The 22,330-nt window shown below is 56.2% G+C and overlaps 2 protein-coding genes across 2 annotated transcripts; both read right to left on the reverse strand.

Moving 5' to 3' along the window:
• Window positions 1–761: 761 nt before the first annotated feature.
• Window positions 762–6,244, reverse strand: LOC116789228 (maestro heat-like repeat-containing protein family member 6). The gene is made up of 15 exons (XM_032692793.1): window positions 5,719–6,244; window positions 5,275–5,339; window positions 5,008–5,160; window positions 4,683–4,831; window positions 4,304–4,451; window positions 3,873–4,060; window positions 3,646–3,783; window positions 3,255–3,369; window positions 2,953–3,090; window positions 2,537–2,713; window positions 2,250–2,405; window positions 1,989–2,090; window positions 1,768–1,870; window positions 1,444–1,498; window positions 762–1,147 (listed from the first exon to the last, which is right to left on the reverse strand). Exons 1-15 carry the CDS (start codon window positions 5,798–5,800, stop codon window positions 934–936), a joined length of 1,983 nt encoding a protein of 660 aa, XP_032548684.1. The 5' UTR covers window positions 5,801–6,244; the 3' UTR covers window positions 762–933.
• Window positions 6,245–11,668: 5,424 nt separating this feature from the next.
• LSS (lanosterol synthase) lies at window positions 11,669–21,277 on the reverse strand. The gene is made up of 21 exons (XM_032692792.1): window positions 21,106–21,277; window positions 20,893–21,031; window positions 20,707–20,815; window positions 20,198–20,319; window positions 19,781–19,877; window positions 18,875–19,010; window positions 18,562–18,670; window positions 18,106–18,224; window positions 17,599–17,696; window positions 17,435–17,462; window positions 16,757–16,813; window positions 16,468–16,539; window positions 15,712–15,762; window positions 15,425–15,574; window positions 14,991–15,087; window positions 14,696–14,801; window positions 14,075–14,140; window positions 13,584–13,664; window positions 13,167–13,337; window positions 12,787–12,865; window positions 11,669–12,700 (listed from the first exon to the last, which is right to left on the reverse strand). The coding sequence occupies exons 2-21, from the start codon at window positions 20,969–20,971 to the stop codon at window positions 12,509–12,511; spliced, it is 2,019 nt and encodes a 672-aa protein (XP_032548683.1). The 5' UTR covers window positions 20,972–21,031; window positions 21,106–21,277; the 3' UTR covers window positions 11,669–12,508.
• Window positions 21,278–22,330: the final 1,053 nt, after the last annotated feature.

The following is a 22,330-nucleotide window of genomic DNA, read 5'->3' on the forward strand; positions in this document are numbered from 1 at the left end:
GGATTCTCCGCTCTGCATGGAGCATTTTTCCTGCCCTCTCTGAACAGCCTCTGGGCACCAGAGCACAACCTGGCTGGCTCTGGGGTCAGCAAAGCCCAGATCCAGGCAGAGCAAGAAACGGTGGCTGTTCTGCAGCAACGCCCAAGACAGACTGGAACAGTTCCTTCCCTCTGGTCTCCTTTGGTTTGATTTCTGACTGTGTCTGACGCAGGGGCTGTGATTCTGGAACTGTGGGGACCAGACCTGGGCGTAGTACCCAGGCACTGCCTGGCAGTGCTCCTTACACTGGGATGGACACGTGTCTGTGTCTCAGGCAGTGTGCTGCTTCTTCCTTTGCTTTCAAGCACACCCAAAACTCACTGTTAAGCCATGGTGGTCTCTGTTTCTGCCTTCTTCTTTCCCCTTTGTAGGGATGGACCATTGCTGTGCTTTCAGGAAGCTATTCTTGAGTAACTTCCAGCATTCCAAGCTCCTTTGCCCTCCATGGATGCTTGCCATGGAATGCCTCAGCTCGGTTCAGAGCAGATTGAAGTTGGCTCTGCTAAAATCCAGGCTCTTTGTCCTACGACTGGCCTTCAGTGTGCCCAGCAAGATCTTTAACTCCACAATGTTCTGGAACTGCACCTTCAGGACAGAGATCTTTCCAGCCTGAGCTGCCCTTGTCCCTCTCTGTCTCTGCACACGGTGCAAGGGGCAAAAGAAAGGCCCTGTGTGCTCCAGGGCTCAGGTTTTGTGCCATTTCAGTTCCACAAAGATGCAGATAGGGGGGAGAAACCCAACTGTTTATTAAGGGAAGGGGAAGTGGAGGGATGAGCTGGGAGCAGGAGAAGGGAATGGGCTGGGTCTGAAGGCTAAAGGGATGGAGCAGTATGGAGGCAGGGATGGGTCAAGAGGGAAGGACAGACCAGGAGCCACAAGGCCTTCCTGGCAGGTTCAGTTGGGCTCAGCATAAGTGCCTGGAGCTCCAGATGGTTTCCTCTGGTCTCCAGGTGGTCTCCTGTTGAGTGGTATCTGGTGCTTTTCTAGGGACACCGCTTGTCTCGATGCAGAAGATGAATTTAATACTGCAGCTCTTTGGTCAAAGAGGGCTTGAACCATCACGCTTGTGTAGGAGGGACAGTTGTCTTTTCTCATGGCTTGAAGGGCTGAAAGAGAGAGGAAGAACAGAGCCAAGGTCAGAGCCCGGATGGGTGGGGACCTGAGGAGCCCCTCCAGCCAGGGCCATCCCACTCAGCTCTTGCCATGGCCAGGAGGGAGCAGGGCCCAACAGGATCAGGCAGGAGGTGCTGGCCACCAAAACCCCTCATGCCCCTGAAATCTCTCTCTGCTCTGTCCGTGCAGGGAGCAGAGCCCTCCACAGCCAGGGCAGGATTGCAGCTCCCTGCCCAGGCTCCGTGCTCCTCCCGCCAGCCCCCGCTGACACCGCGCTGCCCTCACTCACTCTCGCAGATGATCTGCAGCTCTTCAGGCTGTCCCCTCAGGTACCCCCCGGCGATCCCTGGGAACACAGATCCTGTCAGGGCCCCAGCAGCACAGCTCCCCCCCAGTGGCACTGCCAGCCCGGCCACGCACCCTCCTGCCCTGGCAGGGCTGAGCCCAGGGCCTTCCCGCCCCGGCACGCCCCAGGGCTGGGCTGGCACAGGGCGGCAGCAGCCACCAGGGCACTCGGGGCTCCCCAGTACATCCCTGGGCCGCATCCTGCTGCCGCTGCAGCAGCCGGGGCTGGGGTCGAGCTGCAGCGGGGCGGGGAGGGACCTTGTGGCTCACCAATGAACTTGAGGGTCGCCTCTCGCAGTGGCTCCTGTGGGCTCTCCAGGTATGGCAGGGCCTGGTGCAGGTACTCGGCCACTCTTCTCTTGTCCTTTTCCAGCTGGAGAGAGCAGCAGGGCACGGAGGGAAGGGTTGGCTGGGGCTCTGCCCCTTGGCCGGGTGCTGCCTGCGCCCAGCACTGGCCTCTTCGGGGACTGGGGCTTCGGGGCCATCCTTACCAGGCGCTCGCTAAATTTCAATGGCTGCTCTGTCTTCAGCAGCTGATTGAGATCCCTCCTCTTCAGAAACTTGGCTGCACTAAGCAGAGCTTCCCGAGAGGCCTGCAGAGCAACAGAGTCCAGGAGATGGCACCGCAGCCCAGGGCACAGGACCCGTATCCCTGGACCAAGGCCAGGAGGAGACTGGAGCCTTAGAGGTGCCAGGGCAGGAGACAGCCCAGCCCCCTTCCGCAGTGACACCAGAGTCAAGAAAGTCCTCACCTCTGCCAGTCCCTGTTTCTCCTCATGCCAGTGCAAAAAGAGTGGGAGCAGGCTCTGGATCACATATCTCTCCAGGGGTTTCTTTCCCTCAGCCACTACCAACTCCATCACCTTTCGGAAAAGGCGAATGGAGAGGACCTGCACATGGCTGTTGTCCTGATGGAAAGGAAGAGGAAAAGACCTCAGCACCAGCTGCTCCAGGCCCACCTGGGCACAGGTCTGAAAATCCACAAGGCCCAGTTTCCTTGCAGCACCCGGCACCCCTGGCTAGGAGCACAGAGCCTTACACTGTCAAAGAGTGGCTGGAGCGCCTCAGCCAGCTTCGGGGCAGTGGGCCTGGAGATTAGGATGTCTTTGTTCTGCAGCATATTCATGAACATCGGCAAGGCCATCCCGACCACCTCTGCATCCGCATCCTGCAGTAGCTCCACAAGGCTTTCAGAGAGGCTGCACATTCTTTTGGCCTGTGAGGAACACAAGGCTGTGCTGGGAAGCCATGAAGGGCTGCAGCAACAACCCCACTCTGGCGGGACAGCCTCATGTGCTGAGCCAAAGGCCTGTCCCAAGGGACTCGGGCAGCTGAGCGGGGAGGCAGCAGAGCTGGCAGCAGCTGCCACAGCTCCCGAAGCCCAGCCAAGCCCAAGTGACTGCACTCCCCAGCCCCAGGATTCCAGCACGGCTTCAGCCCCTGCACCCTCCTCACCATTACAGGATCCTTGCTCAGCACCACGAGGCCTCTGAGTGCCAGGCGATGTCTCTCTTTGCATTCGCTCTGTAGGTGCCTTGAAAGGATCTCCAGGATGTTTTCACCGCAGTCAGTCATGTCCAGGCAGTCCAGGACCTGAAAGGCACGGAGCAATGACAGAGTGCCCGGCTGGCAGCAGTCTGCACTCGCACAGGGCTGGGCCCAGGCAGCAGCACAGGGCACAGCACCATCCTGGGCAGCTTCGAGAGGGTAGAGAGGTGGAGGCAGCTTGGCGAGGCAGCACTCGCCATCAGGCTCACCTCCACAAGGAATGCCATGGCGGGAAGCTCCCAGCGTGGCTTCTCCCTGATGAGCAGCCCCAGCAGGCAGAGGGCAACCGGGGAACACAAGGGGCTTGAGGCACGGCGCATCTCCCTGGCAGGGGGAAATAGGCAACATCAACCATGAGCTGGGTGGGCAAACCTCTCCTGGGACTCACTCACAGAGGCCTGGTCTTTCCCCAGCACCCGGCAGGGGACCAGGGCACTCTGGCAGACAGCTCCTCCTGTGCACCCGCCTCTCCCAGCCTTTGCCACTCTGCTCGGCCATCCCTGGGTGACAAGGCCCTCTGGCCCATGACCACGGGCACTGTGGGGGTGACATGTACAGAGGGCAGAAATGACAGAGGCAGCGGGGACAAGGGGGTCTCACCTGGCCAGCAGACCCACTGCGTAGTGGTGGGTGTCAGCGTTGAGGAGCGTGTCCCAGCCATGCTTCCGTTCCATTGCCATCACCAAATGTAGACACCGCAGACGGCGAAGCAGTGCCTTCACTGTCTGCCCTGCAAACCTGTGTGCAGAGCAAAGCCCAGGCCATGTTGAGAGCTCTGGTCCCAGCCACTGGCACATGGCAGGGATGGGAGGACTGGGGTGGAGCACCTGTTGGGGTTGGCGGGAAGGCCGCGTTTCTCCCGGCATCCCCTCCAGAAGGCGTTGACCTCCTCCGACATCTGCTTTGTGCTGATGAAGACTTGGAAGAGCAGATGCACAAGGAGGGGGGGGGAATATTTCACCAGTGGCTCTGGGCACCAGGGCAGGCGGAGGATCTCCCAAATCACCCTGGTTGCCTGCAAAAAGGAAACCAGCCGGAGACAGCGTTCAGTGCCCAGACATCCATGCGGCAGGGCTTAAGCGGGGGAGGGAAAGGCCAGGGGAGACACAGGGGGAGCACCTGGCCTGCTGCCCCTGTACCTGCCCCTAACCACATTTCCAGCCCAGTGCCTGAGGCAAGGAGATGTGGTGGGGGGGAGGATGGAGAGCCACCAGAGAGGCAATCTGGGGCTGAACAAAGGCCAGTTCCAGAAACTCACAGCCAGGGCAAAGACATCTGTTTTGTCCCCATCGGAGGTGGACGTGCTGTGCAGTGGCCAGTCCTCCATCACGCAGAGCAGCTTTGGCAGCACCTTCTCCACTGTCATTCCTGATGAGGCTATGGTCTTCCACATGGTTGCAGCAGCTCTGTGGGGCCAGAGTTCTGTGTCAGGGGGGTGCTGGCCAAAGTGCCTTGAGGAGCAGGGAAGGACCATGGCAGCAGGATCAGGGGCTGACATGGCAGGGCTGGGAAACAGAGGCACCAGAGGGAACTGGAACTCACCATCCCTCTGGCAGACCACATGGGATGGGATGTACAGGGTGATGGGCTCTAAAGGCTGCTAAGCCCTGAGCCCTGAAGCCAGGGAGGCCCTGTACCTGTCACATGATGGGGCACAGCGCAGGAGGGTGAACACAACATCAGCAGGGTGTATATCAGTCAGCCTCAAAATGTCAATAAACAGCCTGTCATCTGGAGGTGTGTTGGAGGAGAGACTCTGGTGCATTTTCCTCACAAAGGCCGGCACCTGGAGGAGGCACGGCAGAGAGCTGGAGAGCTGCCAGACCAAGCAACTTACCCAACTTCCCCTGACAAGTGCTTCCCTTCCCACCACTCCGGGCTGGCCTCAAAGGCTGAGGGGGCCCAGCTTGAGTGGGATACAGAAGCTCTGGGAGGCTCAAGTCCTGGCCGCAGGCTGCTTACTTCATCTCGACGGGACACAACTCTCTCCCCAAAGAAATCCATACTGGGAGCAGAAGCCAGACTCTGAGTTAGCATGGTGTCAGGCTTTGCCGTGCCTTTAGTCAGCATGGTGATCATTTCTCTACATGGAGGTCCTATCAGGTTGCTAAATGTCTGCAGGAGAACAAAGGCCAGGGAAGACAGGGATGTGCCCTGGAGAGCTCTGACAGCAGTGCCAGGCTGAGCAGTGGCAGCAGGCCCAGCCCAGGAGGCCGTGGCTGCAGGTACCTGTGCTGCCCTGCAGAAGCGGCCACGGGCACGGTCCTGTTCTTGTGTCCGGTCCTGGCCTGGATCTGGCAAAGAGTGAGCGCGGTCAGAGCTGAGGGGCTGCGGGACAGGCCGGAGAACATGGCCCAGCCCTGTGCTCCACAGGCAGGGCCAGCCCGGGGATGGCCAGCGCATGGAGCTGCCGGGGGATCAGCCCTGGGCCCTCCTTCCCCCTCCCTTTTCCTGGCCATGTCCACAGGGGAGGGGACGGGACGGGACGGGATGGGATGGGATGGGATGGGATGGGATGGGATGGGATGGGATGGGATGGGATGGGATGGGATGGGATGGGATGGGATGGGATGGGATGGGATGGGATGGATGGGATGGAATGGGATGGGATGGGATGGGATGAGGCCCAGCTGGTTGCAGCCACCTGCCCTGTGGCCCAGCTCTACCACTCACCCTCCTGCAGGGGCTGAAACCACTCCACTCTTTCAGGCTGCCGAGCTGGGGCAGCCCCAGCACCTTCCTTCACCTTCTTCATCCCAAACAGGCTAAGGCGTCTCCACACCACTCCACAGTCTGGCGTCAAGGGCAACTGCAACAGAAAAACCTGAGAAAAGCTACTGATCACCAAGTCCCACAGTGGGGCCTTGAGGGCACCAGCAGGAGAGGAGCCATGGAAGAGCTACAGTCTGGTCTCAAGGGCTCTTGCCACAAGGATGGAAGAGTTCTTTTAAAGGCTCCAGGTCAGCAAGTCCTGCGGTTGAGCCTCAAAGGCACCTGCTGAAAGGGTAGGGGAAACCTCGGAAGGCTACGGGTCACCAAGTCCCGCAGTCTTGCCTCGAGGGCACCTGCAAGAGTAACGCTTCCAAAACGCTCCAGATCAGCAGGGAAGGAGTTGGCTGCACGGGGGCTCCGCACAGCACCGCTCTGTCCCGTCTGTCCTGTTGCACACTCCGAGGAGCACTGAGGCGTGGCCACCTCACCACCAGTAGTAAGTCATCACGTGTCACAAAGGGCCCTGTGACACCCTGCCCCGTGCCATCCCATCGGCCATGCCCACCGTGTCACAAAGGGCCCTGTGACACGCTGCCATGTGCCCTGGGGCCTCCCCCAGCCCACCCAACCTGCCCCAGGTGGGAAGGAGTCCGTTCTCCAAAGCACCCAAGACAGCTGGACACGAACTTTAGGCACAGCTCAAAAACTAAGCAAACCCTCCCCTGCTGTGCCTGCCCACGGCAGCAGAAGGAGCCCCCTCGGCTGCCAACGCAGCCGCAGCGGGAAGGCCATGGGGCCTCCACACAAGCTGGCACGGGCTCCTTGGGAGAAGTGCCAGCTGGTGGCCCTCCCAAACACGGGGCTGTGACACACAGAAGGAGTGTGGGGGCAAGGGCACTAATGCTGCTCCCACCCCATTGCCCAGGACTGCACCAAAATCAGCAGCTCTGGCAAGTCCTCGCCCAAGGAGACTTGCCACCGCCCCCAGTCCTGGCAGGGCTGACTCCTGCCACACAGAGCTGTGCCCCCTGGGGACTTCTCTGCCACAGGGCAGCCAAAGCCAACGGGCACTGATGTCTGCACTCTTGCAGGGGGCTGCTGGGAGCGGCAGCTGGAGTAATTGGTGGCAGTGCTAGGCAGCTGTCAGAAGGCAGAAGCTGTTGCTTCCTCCAGGAATGATTTTTGCATGCAAGTGATGACCTGCAGCACAAAAACATCTTTGCTGTGAAGGCAAAGAAGAATCTGGCTTTTAATAATCCTAAATTCAGGAAACCAGGAATCCACATTATTTTCCATTGCTCAATGCAAGGAGTGTCAAATCAAGCTGCAAACTTCCCAAGTTCATTGGCACAACTGGGAAGGTAAAAGATTTGCAAGTTTGCTTCCCACCCCAAACCAGCAACTCCTTTGCCTTAACAGGGTCCATTGAGAGTCAATTGCAAAAAATAAACACTAATAAATAAATAAATTGGATATTGTCTGGTTTTCAAACACTTTCTGTTAAGAGCTAATAACATAAGAATTCCATTAAGGTATAAAAGCTGTCAAGGAATGGAAGTTCACTCAGTGTTACAAAAGCACCTCACACAAAGAGGGATATTGCAAAAAACACTAATCCTCCCTCCAGTACAAGTAGATAAGTGGTCAGTAAAGTACAGCTCTCCCCTCTTCTGCCCTGGATGACAACCAGGACCACTGACAGAAAAAAAAGAGTCCTAGATATTCCTTCTGCCCTCCATAACCAAAGCTCGGCAAAACCACAGAGGCTGCCTTTGAACTGGATCCAATTTCAGCCCACACCTCTCACCTTCCACACAGCTCCCTCCCCAACATTCCCACCAACACCAAATCCTCCCAAACATCCCCACAGAACCCCTCAACACCCACCCCACCCCAGCATCTCTGGCTGATCCCTCTGCAGAGCCTTCCCACCCTCCAGGAGATGCCCTGGTTGTCCTGCACATGCCTGGGGATGGCACTCAGGATGATCTGCCCCACCACCTTCCCTGGTACCAAGGGCAGGCTACCAGGCCCATAGTTCCCCACATCATCCTTCCCACCCTTCTTGCACGAGGGCCTTCCATTTGCTCATTTCCAAGCAACTGGCAAGTCTCTCCACTTAACCAGGACTGCTGGTCAATGATCCAAAGCAGCTACCGAGCTCTTTCTCCAGCTCCCTCATTACTCTCCGGTAACAGAGAACATTCCACAAGAAAGCAACTTGCCCACAAGAGGTGGGAGGCATCTGTCAGCTTAGAGGAGAACCCTCAGCACTATGTCCTGAAGGAACACCATTGGGCTTGACATGGAGCTCCAGGCAAGCTGCTTCACTTGCAGCCCAGCCTTGGCCAGCATCCACACACGGAGGCAGGATTATTGGGGGGCACTGCAGGGACCCAGGGGGACAGGACTGGCTGGCCTGTGTAAACGTGGCACCCCCTCACACCCCCAGGGTCACCCCAAACCAGACAAACCCTCCCGTGGCAGCAGAGAGGAGCACACAGCACCTCCCAGGGTATCTCAGCTGAGTTTGCCCCATTTTAAGTTCTGCTAATGCCCAGCTGCCAAAAATCTCCAGGATCTCTCCAGGATGAACAGGACGAGTCAGTGAGCAGGATGCTTTGGCAGACAAACCTTCCAACCCCGGCCATAAAGTCATGGAGTCTGAGAGTCATGGAATGGCTCTTTTTATAGCATGAAAACACTGGTCTGCATTTGTGTCTCCCTTTTTGTGTCGTGAGCTACAATTTCTGAGGAACGGAAACCGATTTCCCCAAACCAGAAAAGTAATCTAAGGAAACTTTCTTGGAGGAGGCAGGGGTTGCCACCCAGGATCACAGGTCCCAAAACCATAGATCAAAAGACTCCACGAGATGCCTTGGGTGAGCCTTTCATAGATTCTGGAACTAGGATTTTTTCCAAAGGAGAAAAATCACCTCAGGTAGCATCCTGGGAGTGGTGTGGGGCTGACACCCGGGATCTCAGGTCCTGAAATCAGAGATCAAAACACTCTAGGAGATCCCTGGGAGGAATGTCAGAGTATTCCTGGAGGAAACAGTTTCCATGAAACGAGAATTATACTGAATATATCCAGTATTTGTTTGATCTCTCCTGCATGTGCTCAGTCCAAAGTTGCAGCTTGGAGTAGATTTTAACACTATTAAGACACACATTTTCCTGTATGTTCCTTTTGTTAGGTGAAAAGCACAGAGAGGGTTCACTGTTTTATATGAACACAGCTCACAGCTGCTTATGGATGGGATTTCACAGAAGTTCGGAAAGGCTTGGGGACAATTCCTACTGAATTGCTTTGAGGTATGGACAAAATTGGCTGCCAACATCTATCTACAGTTTACTTTGCCTGGCAAAGTAGTGAAAGAAAGGAATCATTTAAATAATGAAAAACACAGTTCCTGTCCTTGGGGAACGAGAGCCTTCCTGCCTGGAAGGGATCCCATAGGGTAGAAGGGGTGGCTAGCCAGCAGCCTCCTTCTTCTTTGTCCTCCTTGCCAAAACAACCGTGACTGTTCTGGGGGGACAGAAGCCTTCCTGCCCAGAGGGGATCCTGTGGGGTAGAAGTTTTGAGCAGCCTCCTCCTTCCTTGTCCCTCTCCTGATAGAATCACAGAATGGTTTCGGTTGGAAGGGACATTAAGGCTCATCCAGTTCCAACGCCCCTGGCATGGGTAGGGACACCTTCCACTAGACCAGGTTGCTCCAAGGGCCCTGCAGCAGCCAGGGCAGCAAGGGCATGGCCCCCCCAGCTCTGGGCTGTGCTTAGCTGAGGTCATGCCCAGCTCTGGGCTGAGCTCAGCTCTGGTTCCCCCCTGATTTCTGGGGTGAGCTCAGCCAGGGTGTCCCCCCTCCATTTCTGAGATGTCACCCCCCTTGAAAGAGATCAGCTCAGATTTGGTGGGGAGCCACGTCCTCAACACTCGCCAGAAAGGATGTGGGACACAAAGAGAGTACCAGGAAAACCTGCAGCTGTCCAGCTCTCAGGTTGCAGGGAGTGCCAGAGAAGTGTGTCTGGTTCATTCAAGACAGCTAAGATCAAGTTCATGATTCCCAGGAATCTCAGCAGGTCCCATCCCATCCCCTCCAGACCCTAATACCATTCCTGTGCACCACCCTGAAGAGCAATAGGCACAGAACAAGAAACATTCCTTCCCAATAAGGCCCACAGCCTGCTCTTCTAAACAGGTGCCCAGAGCACCTGCTGAGAACCACCTCTGTTATAATCCTTGCTCTCCCTTAGCAAGGGATCAGCTCCGAAATGATCCTCACCCCTAAACCCACAGATGTTCCTTAGGACAAAATGCAGACCACAGGGACACCCATCTAGGCTGATGGGGAGAAGGACTTACAGACCAGCTCAGCCTCTGATAACAGGTGAAAGAAGTGCAGAAATATATCACATTAGTTGTGGCTGGGAACAACTGATAGGCAAAAAAAGGAGGAAGTTAACATTCAAATGTAGCTTGATTTCTTTGTTGTAAATGAAAGGCAAGATAGCAACCTTGCACAAAATATTCCTAAGGTTTTTTTTCTGTGATTCCCTTAAAAAGCAGTAGTTCCTGGAAGTCAAAAGCCTGAAGGGGGGCCATCAGCTCTTTCTTGAGTGCTGTTGTTTACTTTGTCTGTTCTTATGTAAAAAACAGATTTAGAAATCACCATCACACAGTAACCCTAAGGCCGGGGTTTCTCGGGGTGTGAGGGAGGAAAGTCAATATTCAGAAAATCTCAGCAACTTTAATATGTTCCTGTTCTGGTGTGCTGAATATGAAAGGGAGACTAGAGAACCCAAGTGTCCCAGCCTGTGAGCAGCCTGGCCTTTGAGCCATGACACATCAGAGCACCTCACAGTTGGTATTTAAGATACCAGTACCCCAAGAATGTAATTTCAGCTAAGTCATGTCATTGTCCAGGCTCAACCAGGGACCCGCTCATCAGACACCTGAGAAAACTGAGCTGACTGCCAAAAGGCTTCAACTCACAGGAGTGTCTAAGACAGCTTTAAAACATGAAAAAACACCATCAAGACCTAAAATCCATTCAAATGGCCTTTAGCTCAGGCAGAGGAAAACAGCTTTCACACTCTATTTAGGAATCATAATTACAGTCTTGTACTGTACTGAACTTGAACACTACCTTGCAAATTTTATAATTTCTCACTCAGAAACGAGACAAAAACAAAGTGCAGCCTGAACCCCTAAGCTAACAGGTTTGGTTTTTCCTTTGAAGAGCACCTATTTGCTGCCCAGCATCTCTGCTGTATGTGATGTAATGCTACTCACCAGGAGTCCCCCACTGCAAAGCAGAGGGAACATTTTCCTGCTCTGAAACTGAAAGAACTGAAAAAAGAGTTCCTAGAATTCCAAGAGAGGACAGAAAACTAATTACATTAAGCATTTTATGGTTAAAAAATTTGCAAGGCAACCCTAGTTTAGTTAAAGCCAAGAGCTAGGTGAAATCCAAACGGTCATGTCCTCTCAAGACACATCACAGTGTGACACTTGAATAATTCAGTTTCAGCAAGAAGAAATTTAAATGCAGAGTAATCTCACAGACAGGTGTAAAGGTGTCCAGAAATTGGAAAAGGCAACCAGGGCTGTCGACACAGCCTGAGCTGAATTTACTTAAATAGGCTTTTCTATCCTGCTTATCTGCACAAGCGTAAGGAGTAGGATGAAGGAAGTGATCATTCCCCTTTAGCCAACTGCTTCCTTCATTATATTTTTCTGGGGCCAAAAGCATCTGAAGAGGCACAGACTTTCAGCATGATTTGCTTGTTGGTGGAGATGATGCTCATATCTCTGGGGACAGGGAACCCAAGCCAGGTGACATGAGGCTGCTGTGCCAGCTCCCCTCTGCTTGGGACCCACACTGGGCAGACAGTAAGGAGAACAACACAGTTAAAATCCTCTTGCCTCACCATTAACAATTTATTAACCTGTCAGTCTTCCAGCTCTGACTATGAATGTACAATGGCACCACGGCCTGAGCAGAGGCACTTGCTGTGCTGGGGGAAGGCTGGAGCCCAGGGGCCCAGGCTGTGCCCTGATGCCAACCACCTCAAGGCTTCCTGCTTCAGCCGCCCCTTCTCCAAAGTGGGAACAATGGTGGTGATTTCACCTCTGAGGTGCTGGGAAGCCAGATGCCATCAGCTGGGGGACAAAACCATAAGAAAATTGAGTGAAGCACTCCTTTTTCCACACGTGTGGGGGAGGACAGGTGCCCTTCCCCTCCCAGCACAGGCTCCAGACAGTGCTTTAAAGGCTGTCACTGGCACCCACAGTACAGAGGCCAGCTCAGCAGGGATTGTGCAGGGTCCTCCATCATAATACTGGGCACTATGGGGAGGCCCCAAATCCCACACTCTTGGTACAGCCAGCCAGCCTGGGAGGATAAAGGCAGACTTGCTCTACTCAAGATGAGAGTCTGTCCAGACATGGAACACAACACAGCTTGGCAGCTTTCTAAGATCTTCCAAATGGTTTGAAAAGGCACTTCACTCCCCATCCCAGGATGGAGAATATACCTGGGAAAAACCTTAAAAAGGGAATGTTTAGAAGAGGTTCAACAGCAAGCAGAGGCTCTGCAGCACCAGGGCAGCACCCCTCCCTGGCAGAGAGAGCAGTCCACATGCTAAGGTCAGCACTGAGACATCCCACACAGCACACACCCCCGTGGTCCCACACAGTCGCCAGTACCCAAGCCAAGTCCAAGGCCCTGGCAGCCCCAGTGGCCCAGGTTCAGGCAGACACGGTTTCCTGCACAGCCTGCCCTGCCCCTCTCCAGGGCCCCAGCCCAGCTCGCAGCTGCCCAGCCAGGGGGCTGTCAGGGTGCAGGCGGCAGAACCGGCCCAGCGCCCAGATGGGGAAGACGTTGCGGTACGCGGTGTAACTGATGGCACACGACTTGTTGAACACCCCGGCAATGTTCTCCTGGGAGAGAAGCAGAGAGCAGAATGGTATGAGTGACACGGGACTGCAGGGTGTTCAGGAACCCCTTGGGAAGACTAAAGATGTACCTGAGGCCAGTCCCCATTGGGCAGCTGCTTATCAATCAACACTTTAATGCCTCTTTCCAGCACATCCATGTCAGGGTACCTGCAAAGCACAAGAGAGATGTGAGCACCCTCATCCCAACTATCTGCAACACCCCATCCATGCGCTTGGGGAACTCAACCACCTCCAGGCTGCCCCAAGCTTGTCCCAGGCACGCTGAATGCTTTGGAAAGGGTCCCCCACAATCCTAGGACACCAGAACATTTTCCCAGGCTGGAGGCCTGTAGTTGTGATCAAAACCTTTGCTTTGCATTGGCCCACACCAGCCAAGCCCAAGGCCCCACAACCCAGCCTGTATCTCCCATCTCCCTGAGCACTCGGGGCCAGGTGAGGCTGCTCCTACCTGACAGCCATGAGCCCCAGCAGGGCCCAGCAGGTGTTGTGGATCTGTGATTCAGCACTCTGCACATACGTGCGCTGCTCGCAGGACTCGAAATCCTCTCCCCACCCGCCATCTGCCATCTGCTTGGAGAGGAGGAACTGGCAGGCCTGGGCCACCTCTTGGCACGCAGCCCTGCAGGGATGGGGCACAGAGTCAAGACAGGACTGGGGACAGGGAGCGTGTGAGCACCCACGGTTCTCAGCTGTAAAGAGAAGCTGTGCCCACAGTGAGTGTCCTGGCCATATTGCTCCTGGGAGAAGCAGTCCCTGAGGCAGGAGAGTCCATGCACAGCAAGGGCATCCCCCTAGCCCCACCATGGAGTCCTGCCCTGACCCAGGAGGCAGGTAGGGGCAGGGCACCCAGACAGCCCCTTCTCACCCGTCATGGTATGTGTGCTGCATGCAGGCAAATGCCTCCAGACCGAACCAGGTGCCATAGGTGAAGCAAACCCCCCAGCTCCTAGGAGGAAGGGGAGAGCAGCACTGTCAGGGGTGCGAGGCCCCAGGGAGGGGCAGGCTGTGACATGGCTGTGTTCACAGAACAGCAGAGCCAGGCACAGAGCTGCAGCCTGCCTTCCCCTATGGCACAACCATGTCCAGTCCCACCACACCTGCTCCTAGCTAACCCAGGTGTCAGCAGAACTGGGACCACCCTGACCCCCAAGGCTTCTCAGGGTCTTGTGCAACGAACAAGGTACCTGCTTCACCTGGGCTGGAGGGAGAGTAATGGAGAGCAAAGCACAGCAGCTAGAGGAGGATCAGCCCCTGCTTCCCTTCCCACAGATCCTACCAGCCAGGAACGCCTGCCATCATGATCACTCTCGCTCTGGGGCAGCCAGAAGAAAACTGGGCACTGGGAATACAGCTTACCCTTCCCAGGACCCATCCGCTCGCTGCTTCTTGCGACAGAAATCCAGGCCCTTCCGCAGAGTCTCCCTGGACAGGAGAGAAGCCACCCACTTCACAAGCAGCTCAAACTCAGTGTCTGCTTCACTGGGAGCTCCATCAGCCCCTCTGAGGCTTTGATGGGTCCCATTATTGGAGGGCACAAGAGGCAAAAGCATGCAGACAAGCAGCTACGTGGTTCAGGATATATGTAGGTATAACACGTGGGTGTATGTGCCCCAGCTGGGGCTTCTCTGCCTCATGGCATTGGCAAGCAGGGCCCAGTCTGCAACTGGCTGCAAGAGCAAGACAATTGCTAAGTCAAGAGGCAGACAGATCTCCACCAGTTTCTCCCAGCCTGATCCCAAACAGTCTATGCCTTGCTCCTTGGGACAGGCGGGGCCCCAGACTCTTGCAGGGCACTCTGGTTTGGAGAAGTCACCAGTATCCAGGCTGGCCACCGCCAGGGCTACCCCATGCCAGTGTAGAGATCCAGGCAAGACCCCTAACAGGACTCAGCAGGGGCTGTGCCAAGAGGCCATGGTAGGCAGCTTGAGAAGCGCAGCCTGTCTTCTCCCCTGCCCAGCTCTCATCTGAGAGCTTCACCTGATCTCCAGGGCTCGGTGCTCAGGGAACTCGCTCTGGAAGTGTCTCAGTGCCTGCATGACAGCCGAAGTGCACTCCACGTACGTGTAGTCGATCATGATGTCACCTGCCAGCAGGTGAAGGGTATCAGTGCCACAGCCCCTTTGTGGGGAGTCTGCGGGTCAGCTGCTGCCAGCCTCTCCCTCAGATCCACAGCACACTGATCCTACATCAGACACCCACTGGGCATGGGGAAGCCAGGCCACTTTGTCCCTTCACAGTGGGCAGGACAACCAGCCCCCACAGCTCCCCTTACCAAACACCTCCGAGGGGTTCAGCATCTCCAGTAAGTGGCCTCCTCGCTTGGTTTCATATGTGGCAAAGCCTCCATCCGAGTTCCTCATGCTCAGCAACTGCCCAGACAAGCAGAGAAGGGCTGGGACTAGCTCACAGGTAGTACCACCCCAGTCTGGCCCCAAGCCAGATATGAGGACAAAGTCAGACCCACAGGTCTACGGGGCTGGCAGACAACCAAGGTCCCAAACCACAGGGACAGGCAGGTCCAATCTAGGCCATCACATCACATTATGTTACATAGGCAGCTCTGTATCACAGCCAAGAGAGTGTTGCCACACCAGGCCTCAGATCTAACCAGATCTAATACCAGATCTAACAACCACTCAGGCCTTGACTTCTCTTACAGGTTTACCTGTCTGCATTTCCCTTGGCCCTAATTTTTGCAGCACTTACCACATTCACAGCATCAAAGAGGCGCTCGGGGGGCACAAGATTGGCTATGAAGGGACACTTCTCCTGCAGCAGCATGACCGCCTTCAGCCCCTCTGCTGTGCAGTCTGCCACGATCCAGCCACAGTCCCGCGTGCTGAAGGGGAAGCCACCCTGGAAATGGATCAGGTGAGCTCAGCACCTTCCCCTGACCTTGTAGGGGGGCAGGTATTGCCCCTCATTCCTGTCCCCCCTGCCCAAATCCCTGCCCTGGTCACAAGTCCTTCGGAGACCAGTCCCAGTCACCATACCTTGTTCATATGGCGATAGTATTTCTGGTAGTCAGGTGGGTTCTCCGGGATCTGCAGGAGGCAAGAAACAAGTGAGGGCAGCCTGGAGGTGCCTGGCTGCAGGACCACGGGCTGAAACCATTGCAGGTACAGAACAATGTCCAAGTGCACAGTACCTGTCTTTCACTGAGGGAAGCAGACAGAGAAGAGGTCAGCTCTGGAGCAGAGAGTGCTCAAGAGAAATCACCTTTTGGCCCGGTTTAAGCAAGTGTTGCTAAAGTCCCCCCGTTGGAAGCTTTCCTGCCAGGGAACCATCTGCTTTGAATGCTCCCATTGGCAACACTGTGAACAAGACTGACTGCATCTGCACCAAGCTGCTGGTGACAGTGACCCCCACTTTGAGCCGCTGGCCTGGTCAGCAGAACTGAGTTCATACAGTCACTAGCCAAGGGGCCTGGGTTTCCCAGAACGGTGCCTCAAATGTGTTGGTAAAAGAGAGGATGAAAGGCAAAGAAGCCTAAGCTTTAAGTTTTGCAGCCTCTCTAAGCTCAGGCAGCCAACCCAAATATCCCTGGGCCTGGCCAAGGTCCTCACCAAGCTGCAAAGATGGTTCCCTGAAAACAGGGAGCAGAAAACAGGAGGTTGTCCCTAGAACTTTGCTAGTCTAGCCCTTCAGAAGAGCTCTTCAGAAGGTAACAGATGCATCAAACAGGGTTCTGAGCAGAAGCCAAGTGTGCACAACCAGTGTGTGAGACCCCACCAAAGGGCTCTGCTCACCTGGGAGAACCTGAGGAACTCATGGGCGTTCTGGAGGCAGGATGTGAATTCAGGCATCTCCTGAGCTTCTGCCTGGAAAAAGAGGTACACAGTCAGCACTCAACAAGGAGCTGTGGCCACCAAACATGCTCTGAGCAGACGTGTGTTTGCCTAGCTCAGTCACAGATGCCAGGCCAGAACTGACACAGCAGAGCTCCAACAGAGTGTATAGCAGGAGCTCTGGTATTTGGGGACATGTGAGAGGAAAACATTTTCCCAAGGCAGCACGTAGCACTGCAGGGTGCATTACCTCCAAGAAGGCTTGGATGGCAAAGGCAGTATCCCAGAGCTGAGATCCATTTGTGCCCTGCAAGAGAGAATGTTGATAGTGAGAGGCAGGTGCTAGCCAGCACCCTGACCCAGATGTGGGGTCTATGGGGCAGCATATCCCTCCCACATCACACCCACTAGCTGCCTCCACCCTGTGTCTCGGTTTTATGCCATTCAGCATCACAGCTGATACGCTGGCACAGAGGGGACAGATGCAGCAGGTCAAGGGACAGCAAGGGAACAGGAAATAAGACAGCTGCTTCAGCCTGCTCTGTGCACAGCCAAGGCAGGAGCTCTGGCCAGTGCTAAGGAGCAGCAGGACACAACGGCTCTGAGAGAAGCAGAGCTCAGACCACATGCAGGATCAAGGGCCTGGCTTTCTCCTTCCCTTCTCCCAGAGCCCGCGGGAATGAAGGAAATGGAGGCCTAGAGCTGCCCCCTCAGCTCACAGCCACAGAGAGGCAAACTAGCAGGACAGGCACTATTCCCTCCTGGCACAGCTGGTGGAACTGGCAGTGAGACAGAGAAGGCCATCAGGCACCAGAGGTGAGGTGCCAGGAGCTCAGGCTCAGGATGAACACGCTATCCCATTACTCCATGGGCTGCCCCAGCATGCCACAGTCCCTTCAGTCATAGATGAACTCCTACAGCACTTCACCTGCATCTTCATGCCGTCAAGGCCCAGCCTGTGGGAGGAGAGAGCACAGTGATGCAGAACAGGCACAGCGGGAGCACCAGGAAGCACGTCAGCAGCCCCAGTGTGCTTAATCTACAGGGATCAGAGCCCTGTGCCATACCAGAAGGGTCACACTCAGCCCTTACCAGAGATAGTCCGGGATCCTGGAAACATGCTCCTGAAAAGCTGGGGAGTTCTTCCCATCCACAAACCAGCGAACCAGCATGTTGATCGTCTTGGAAATCTGCCACAGGGAGCACTGTCATTGCTCTGGACAGAGCTTCTTCCAGCCCCAGAGACATAGATCCCTCCCACCCAGCACAAAGCCATCCAGAGGTTGTCCCGGCCTTGATCCCAATGGCTCCATCACCCAGCATAGCTGAGTTAGGGGGGCAGGTGCCATGACATTACTCCAGAGCTTCTCCTCACAGCATTTCTCTGGACCTCAAGGACAGGTACCCCTCACCAGCTATCCCCATGCTCTCTGCATCTCCTGCGCCCTGTTGGCCTTATGCTCTTAAACATCAGGAGTTAAGCAAGATCTGGTGATTACTGGTTACATGCCACAAATGCAAAGCTCTGGGGAAGGGCACAAGCTGGTCCCTAAATAACAAAGGGCGAGATATTTAAAGGATTAACAGCATATGTCCTACTGGCCCAATGCTGATGCACTTGGTGAATCTATCATCAGCTTTGATGTGGTCGTACAGTTCTGCAATGGCTCGCTGTCGCAGGTGAGTGCTGTGGTGGGCTTCGTACATGTTCATGATGGCTACAGGAGAAGAAAGGGACATGAAATGAAAACAAAAACCCACTCCGTGCAGCCAGATTCACTTGCTGTGGCAGGCTGCACCCTGGCTCACACCACGACCAGTTGAGGAAAGCATAGAACTGCTCTGCCCCAGAGCAGCCCGAGGACCTGGGCACAAGGACCTGATGCTCTCAGGGAGGGAGAAGCCCATGGATCACATAATCCATGTCTCCATCCCAGCTCCAGAGCATACAGCAGTAGCTGCCAGCAGAACCTGAAGAGCCCCCATGGTGCAAGGCAGGTTCAGCTGCATGAGCAGCAGCAGAGAGTGGCAGGGGACAGGGCCCCCCGCGCTCACCGTAGGCAGCGCCCAGCAGCCAGCTGTGCGGGGTGTACACGTCACAGGCAGCCACGTTGTTCCTCTGCGCTGGCCAGTCTATGCTGGCATAGTCCTGCACATACAGCTCCTGGCACAAGACAACACAGAGCATCAGCCCAGAAAGCTGGGAGCAAGCGCCCAGGAGCAGTTACTCTGCTGTCTGACAGTGACCACGCAGGGATAAGAGATGCCACTTTGCAAGCCAGAGGCCGGCGCACAAGGACATGGCCAAGCGCAGCAGGCAGTCATGGAGCCATGTATCCTTGTCCAGGAGGATCAGCTCCTTCCTTACCTGCCGCAGGCTCCGTATGAGCTCATCCTCTTCTGCTGACAAACGCTTGGCGTAACAGTAGCTCATGGGAAGGTAAACCTGGCGGCAGTGACACCAGAGCCGGGAAGGGTGGGCTGGGAACCACGTGGGAAGCAGCCTGATTGCAACAGAGAAGGTTGTGAGGAACAAGGAGGGCCTAGGGCAACACGGAGAGATGGTGTGTGGAATTCCCAAGCAGGGCACACCTTTTCCTGTCCCCTGCACCAGGGGATATAAACACAGCCTGACCCTGCAACAGGGGTGCTCCCTCCCCACCAGGGTCAGCAGACACCGCTCTTGGCCCAGAAGACAGAGGGCAAGGAGGACCTTGAGCTCAGAGAAGAGGGAGGGGAGAAGCCAGTTCAGTCATGTGGGACTTTGAAGGCAGAGGCCCAGACTGACAGTTAATGGCATTTGATGACAAAGCACCAGCAGCCCTTGGTCCTGTGCAGCCCCTGATTTCCCCCAGAGGTAATGTGACACCCTTTCCCTCTCTGACACCCAGCAGCCCTCTGAGTAATCAGAGAGGGTACAAGTGAGGGTTAGGGCTGGTAGCCTTACATGTGACTGTCCCCTCTGCTAAAGGCCAAGTTCCGGCTGGCCAGAAGATACTGGTGACAGGCAGGGAGCACACAGATGTATCAGGGATCCTGTGGGTAATGCTAACTGGGCTGAGCTCTGGCACTTCCCTTGGGTGCAGTGTTCAGTGCTATCCACCCACTGGCTGGCCTGCTGCTGGCTCCCAGCTGACAAGCAGCCTGACCACCTCTAGTTCCAGACCATAGCTGGAGTTATCCCAGCAAACATCAGTGCCTGAGACAGTTCTGGGTCGAGGCTGGTAGCAGGACTGACAACATCTCCTCCCTCCACAGCGAGGGGGGCACATACCACATCTCTGGGAGAAGCGTGTTCATTCCCTCCCAGCTGTAAACATTCAAGACAGCCAGCCAGAACTTGCCCCAGGAAGGGATTCCCACAGCACCTCCTGCAGAGAACAGTATCAGCTTACAGGGTTAATGCAGCCCTTCTTTCTTCCCCATCACAGGGCCCACTTCTCCCCATATTTGGGAACACACTACTCAGGCTGGGACACACGTCCCGAAACAGGGCAAGCAAGCAATGGTACAAAAACATAACACAGCTTCCCACCACTAATTGAAAACACAGGTGCCACCAAGGGCAAGCAAGAGCAACAGTACTTCCACTACCTGGCAGTCCCCCATGCTCTATGCTGCCCTTCATGTTCCATGTAGCCCTCAGGTCCAGCCAGACCTCTCTGACCAGTGCCCCAGCCCCATGGCTGACCTTTGCTGTGCAGGTTGACACGGGCCCGCATGATGTCAGGGTCATCCGGTCCGAGCCCCAGGATCCTCAGTGCTACGTAGTTGAGTGCTGTGCCAAACACCGTTGATTTGTCTTCCACATGCCTGTCAGGCACATACACAGAGACACCACGGCCATTAGCCAGCTATTGGCATTAACCAGATATAACCCACTGCGCAGGGCTGTCTTTGTCGGGGTGAAGTGCAATGCCGGGGGTGACTCTGAAAACTAACCCAGGAAGAAACATTGCTCTGCGCTACCCAGTCGCATATGATGCTTTGGCATATAGTGACACAGAGGAGATATGGCCAGACTTGATGCTCTGGCCGTCTCTGTGACAGAGTACCTGAAGTGCTGCACAACCAAGTCCAACCACCCAGAGCTATCACAGGTGCCGAGCCCCCCTCCCTGAGCCTGGGCACATCTGACAGCAGCTCCAAGTGCTGGGCCTTGGAGAGGCCATCCCTCAAAGAAGCATCTTTGCTACTCACAAACCCCAGCCTCCGTCCGGGAGCTGCACAGAGCGCAGGTAACGTATCATCTCCTTCCGGAACCCCTCCGGTAGCTGGATTTTGGCCGTGTGGCAGGTGATGAGGAGACCTGGAGGACCAGACGGGCCGGCACTATACAGAGCCGAACTGCACACACCCACCCCCGGGCAGGTGCCCCAGGCCTACCTGGCAGCAGGAACAGCGGCCCGCCGTAGTCGCCCGCCCAGTGCCCATCCTCGGCCTGCAGGGCCGCGTAGAACCGCATCCCCCTGTGGGCCGCCTCCCGGGCCGAGTCGGCCGCCGGCAGCGCCCGCAGCGCCGCGCCCTGCGGGGAGACAGCGGCACCTCAGCGGGACGCCCCGGGAGCGGCCCCGCCGCCCCTGCCCGGGCCCCTCGCACCGTGTCCAGCCCGAGGCTGTGCTGCTCCAGCGCCGTCTGCGCCCGCGGCTCTCCGACATCGCCATCGCCATCGCCCAGGTAGCGCCAGCGCTGCCGCCCACCCTCGCAGTGCAGCCGCCAGGCCGGCAGCTCCGTGGCCGCCGCCGAGCGCCGAGGGCCGCCCCGCCGCCGAATCGCCCTGGGGGACACGGGCACCCTGAGCCGCGGCCGCCACCGCGTTCCGCCCCATGGGACCGCGCTGCCCGCTGCCACCGTCGCGCCCAATCCCGATCCCACCGCCGGGACCCACCCGCTGCCCGCTGCCATCGCCGCTCCCGCTCCCGATCCCGACCCCGCTCCCGCCGCCGGGGCCGCGCCGGAGCCACCTGGTCCCACATCGCCTCACGGGCGGCAGCCAATGGGAGCGCGAGGCCGGGCGCAAGCCCCGCCCCCGGCCGTCCCCTCACGGCTCCTCCCGCCCCGCCCGCCGTTCCCGGGCGAGAGCGGGGGTTGGAATCCCGCGTCCTGAACGTCTGACCCGGCCACATGGACCGCGCTGCTTGCCCAAGGCTGCACAGCCCGACAGCCCTCCCGTCCCTTTGGGGGACAGCGCCAACCCCCAGAGCGACTCTCCCCACCTCCCTGCACCCCCAAAGCCCAGCCAGTGATTCCCATCATTAATGGCAATAACAAACCTAGGTCCCCAGCTCATGTTTTCAGCCCTTCAAAGCCCCTCGGCTCAGGAAGGCTCCGAAAAGGAGCTACAAACGCCATCAGGCACACAGGGGTGTAAATCCCAGAGATGCTGTACTTGCTGTGTTGAAAGGGTTGGGAATTTGTGCATATGTGAGGGTGCGAATTTATCATGGACTTTGTTAAATGGAGTGATAAGATTTCTTTCTGCTGCTTTTCAGAGTGACTTGGCTTCCCTCATGCCACAGAAGTGACATCAGATCAAGCTCAGCTGGTGGAAAACCCCCTCCATGTCCATGCACTGCCTGGCACAGCCACTCCTAGGGACCTCAGGGGGCCCAGGGATGAAAGAGCTACTCCCAAATGTGGCACCCATCAGCATCCGAGGACAGAAACATGCCTGTCTCTTACTACTTATAATACTTAATACTTACAGTATATAATGCACACTACAAGTGGAATTTAAATTGCTCCTCTGCTAGCAAATAGCTCTTCACTCATGTCCAGCATAACCTCAGGGATTATTTGGAAAGGATGCAGTAATTTTATTTGT

This window comes from Chiroxiphia lanceolata, chromosome 7, assembly GCF_009829145.1.
Source record: "Chiroxiphia lanceolata isolate bChiLan1 chromosome 7, bChiLan1.pri, whole genome shotgun sequence".
Lineage (NCBI taxonomy): Eukaryota > Metazoa > Chordata > Aves > Passeriformes > Pipridae > Chiroxiphia > Chiroxiphia lanceolata.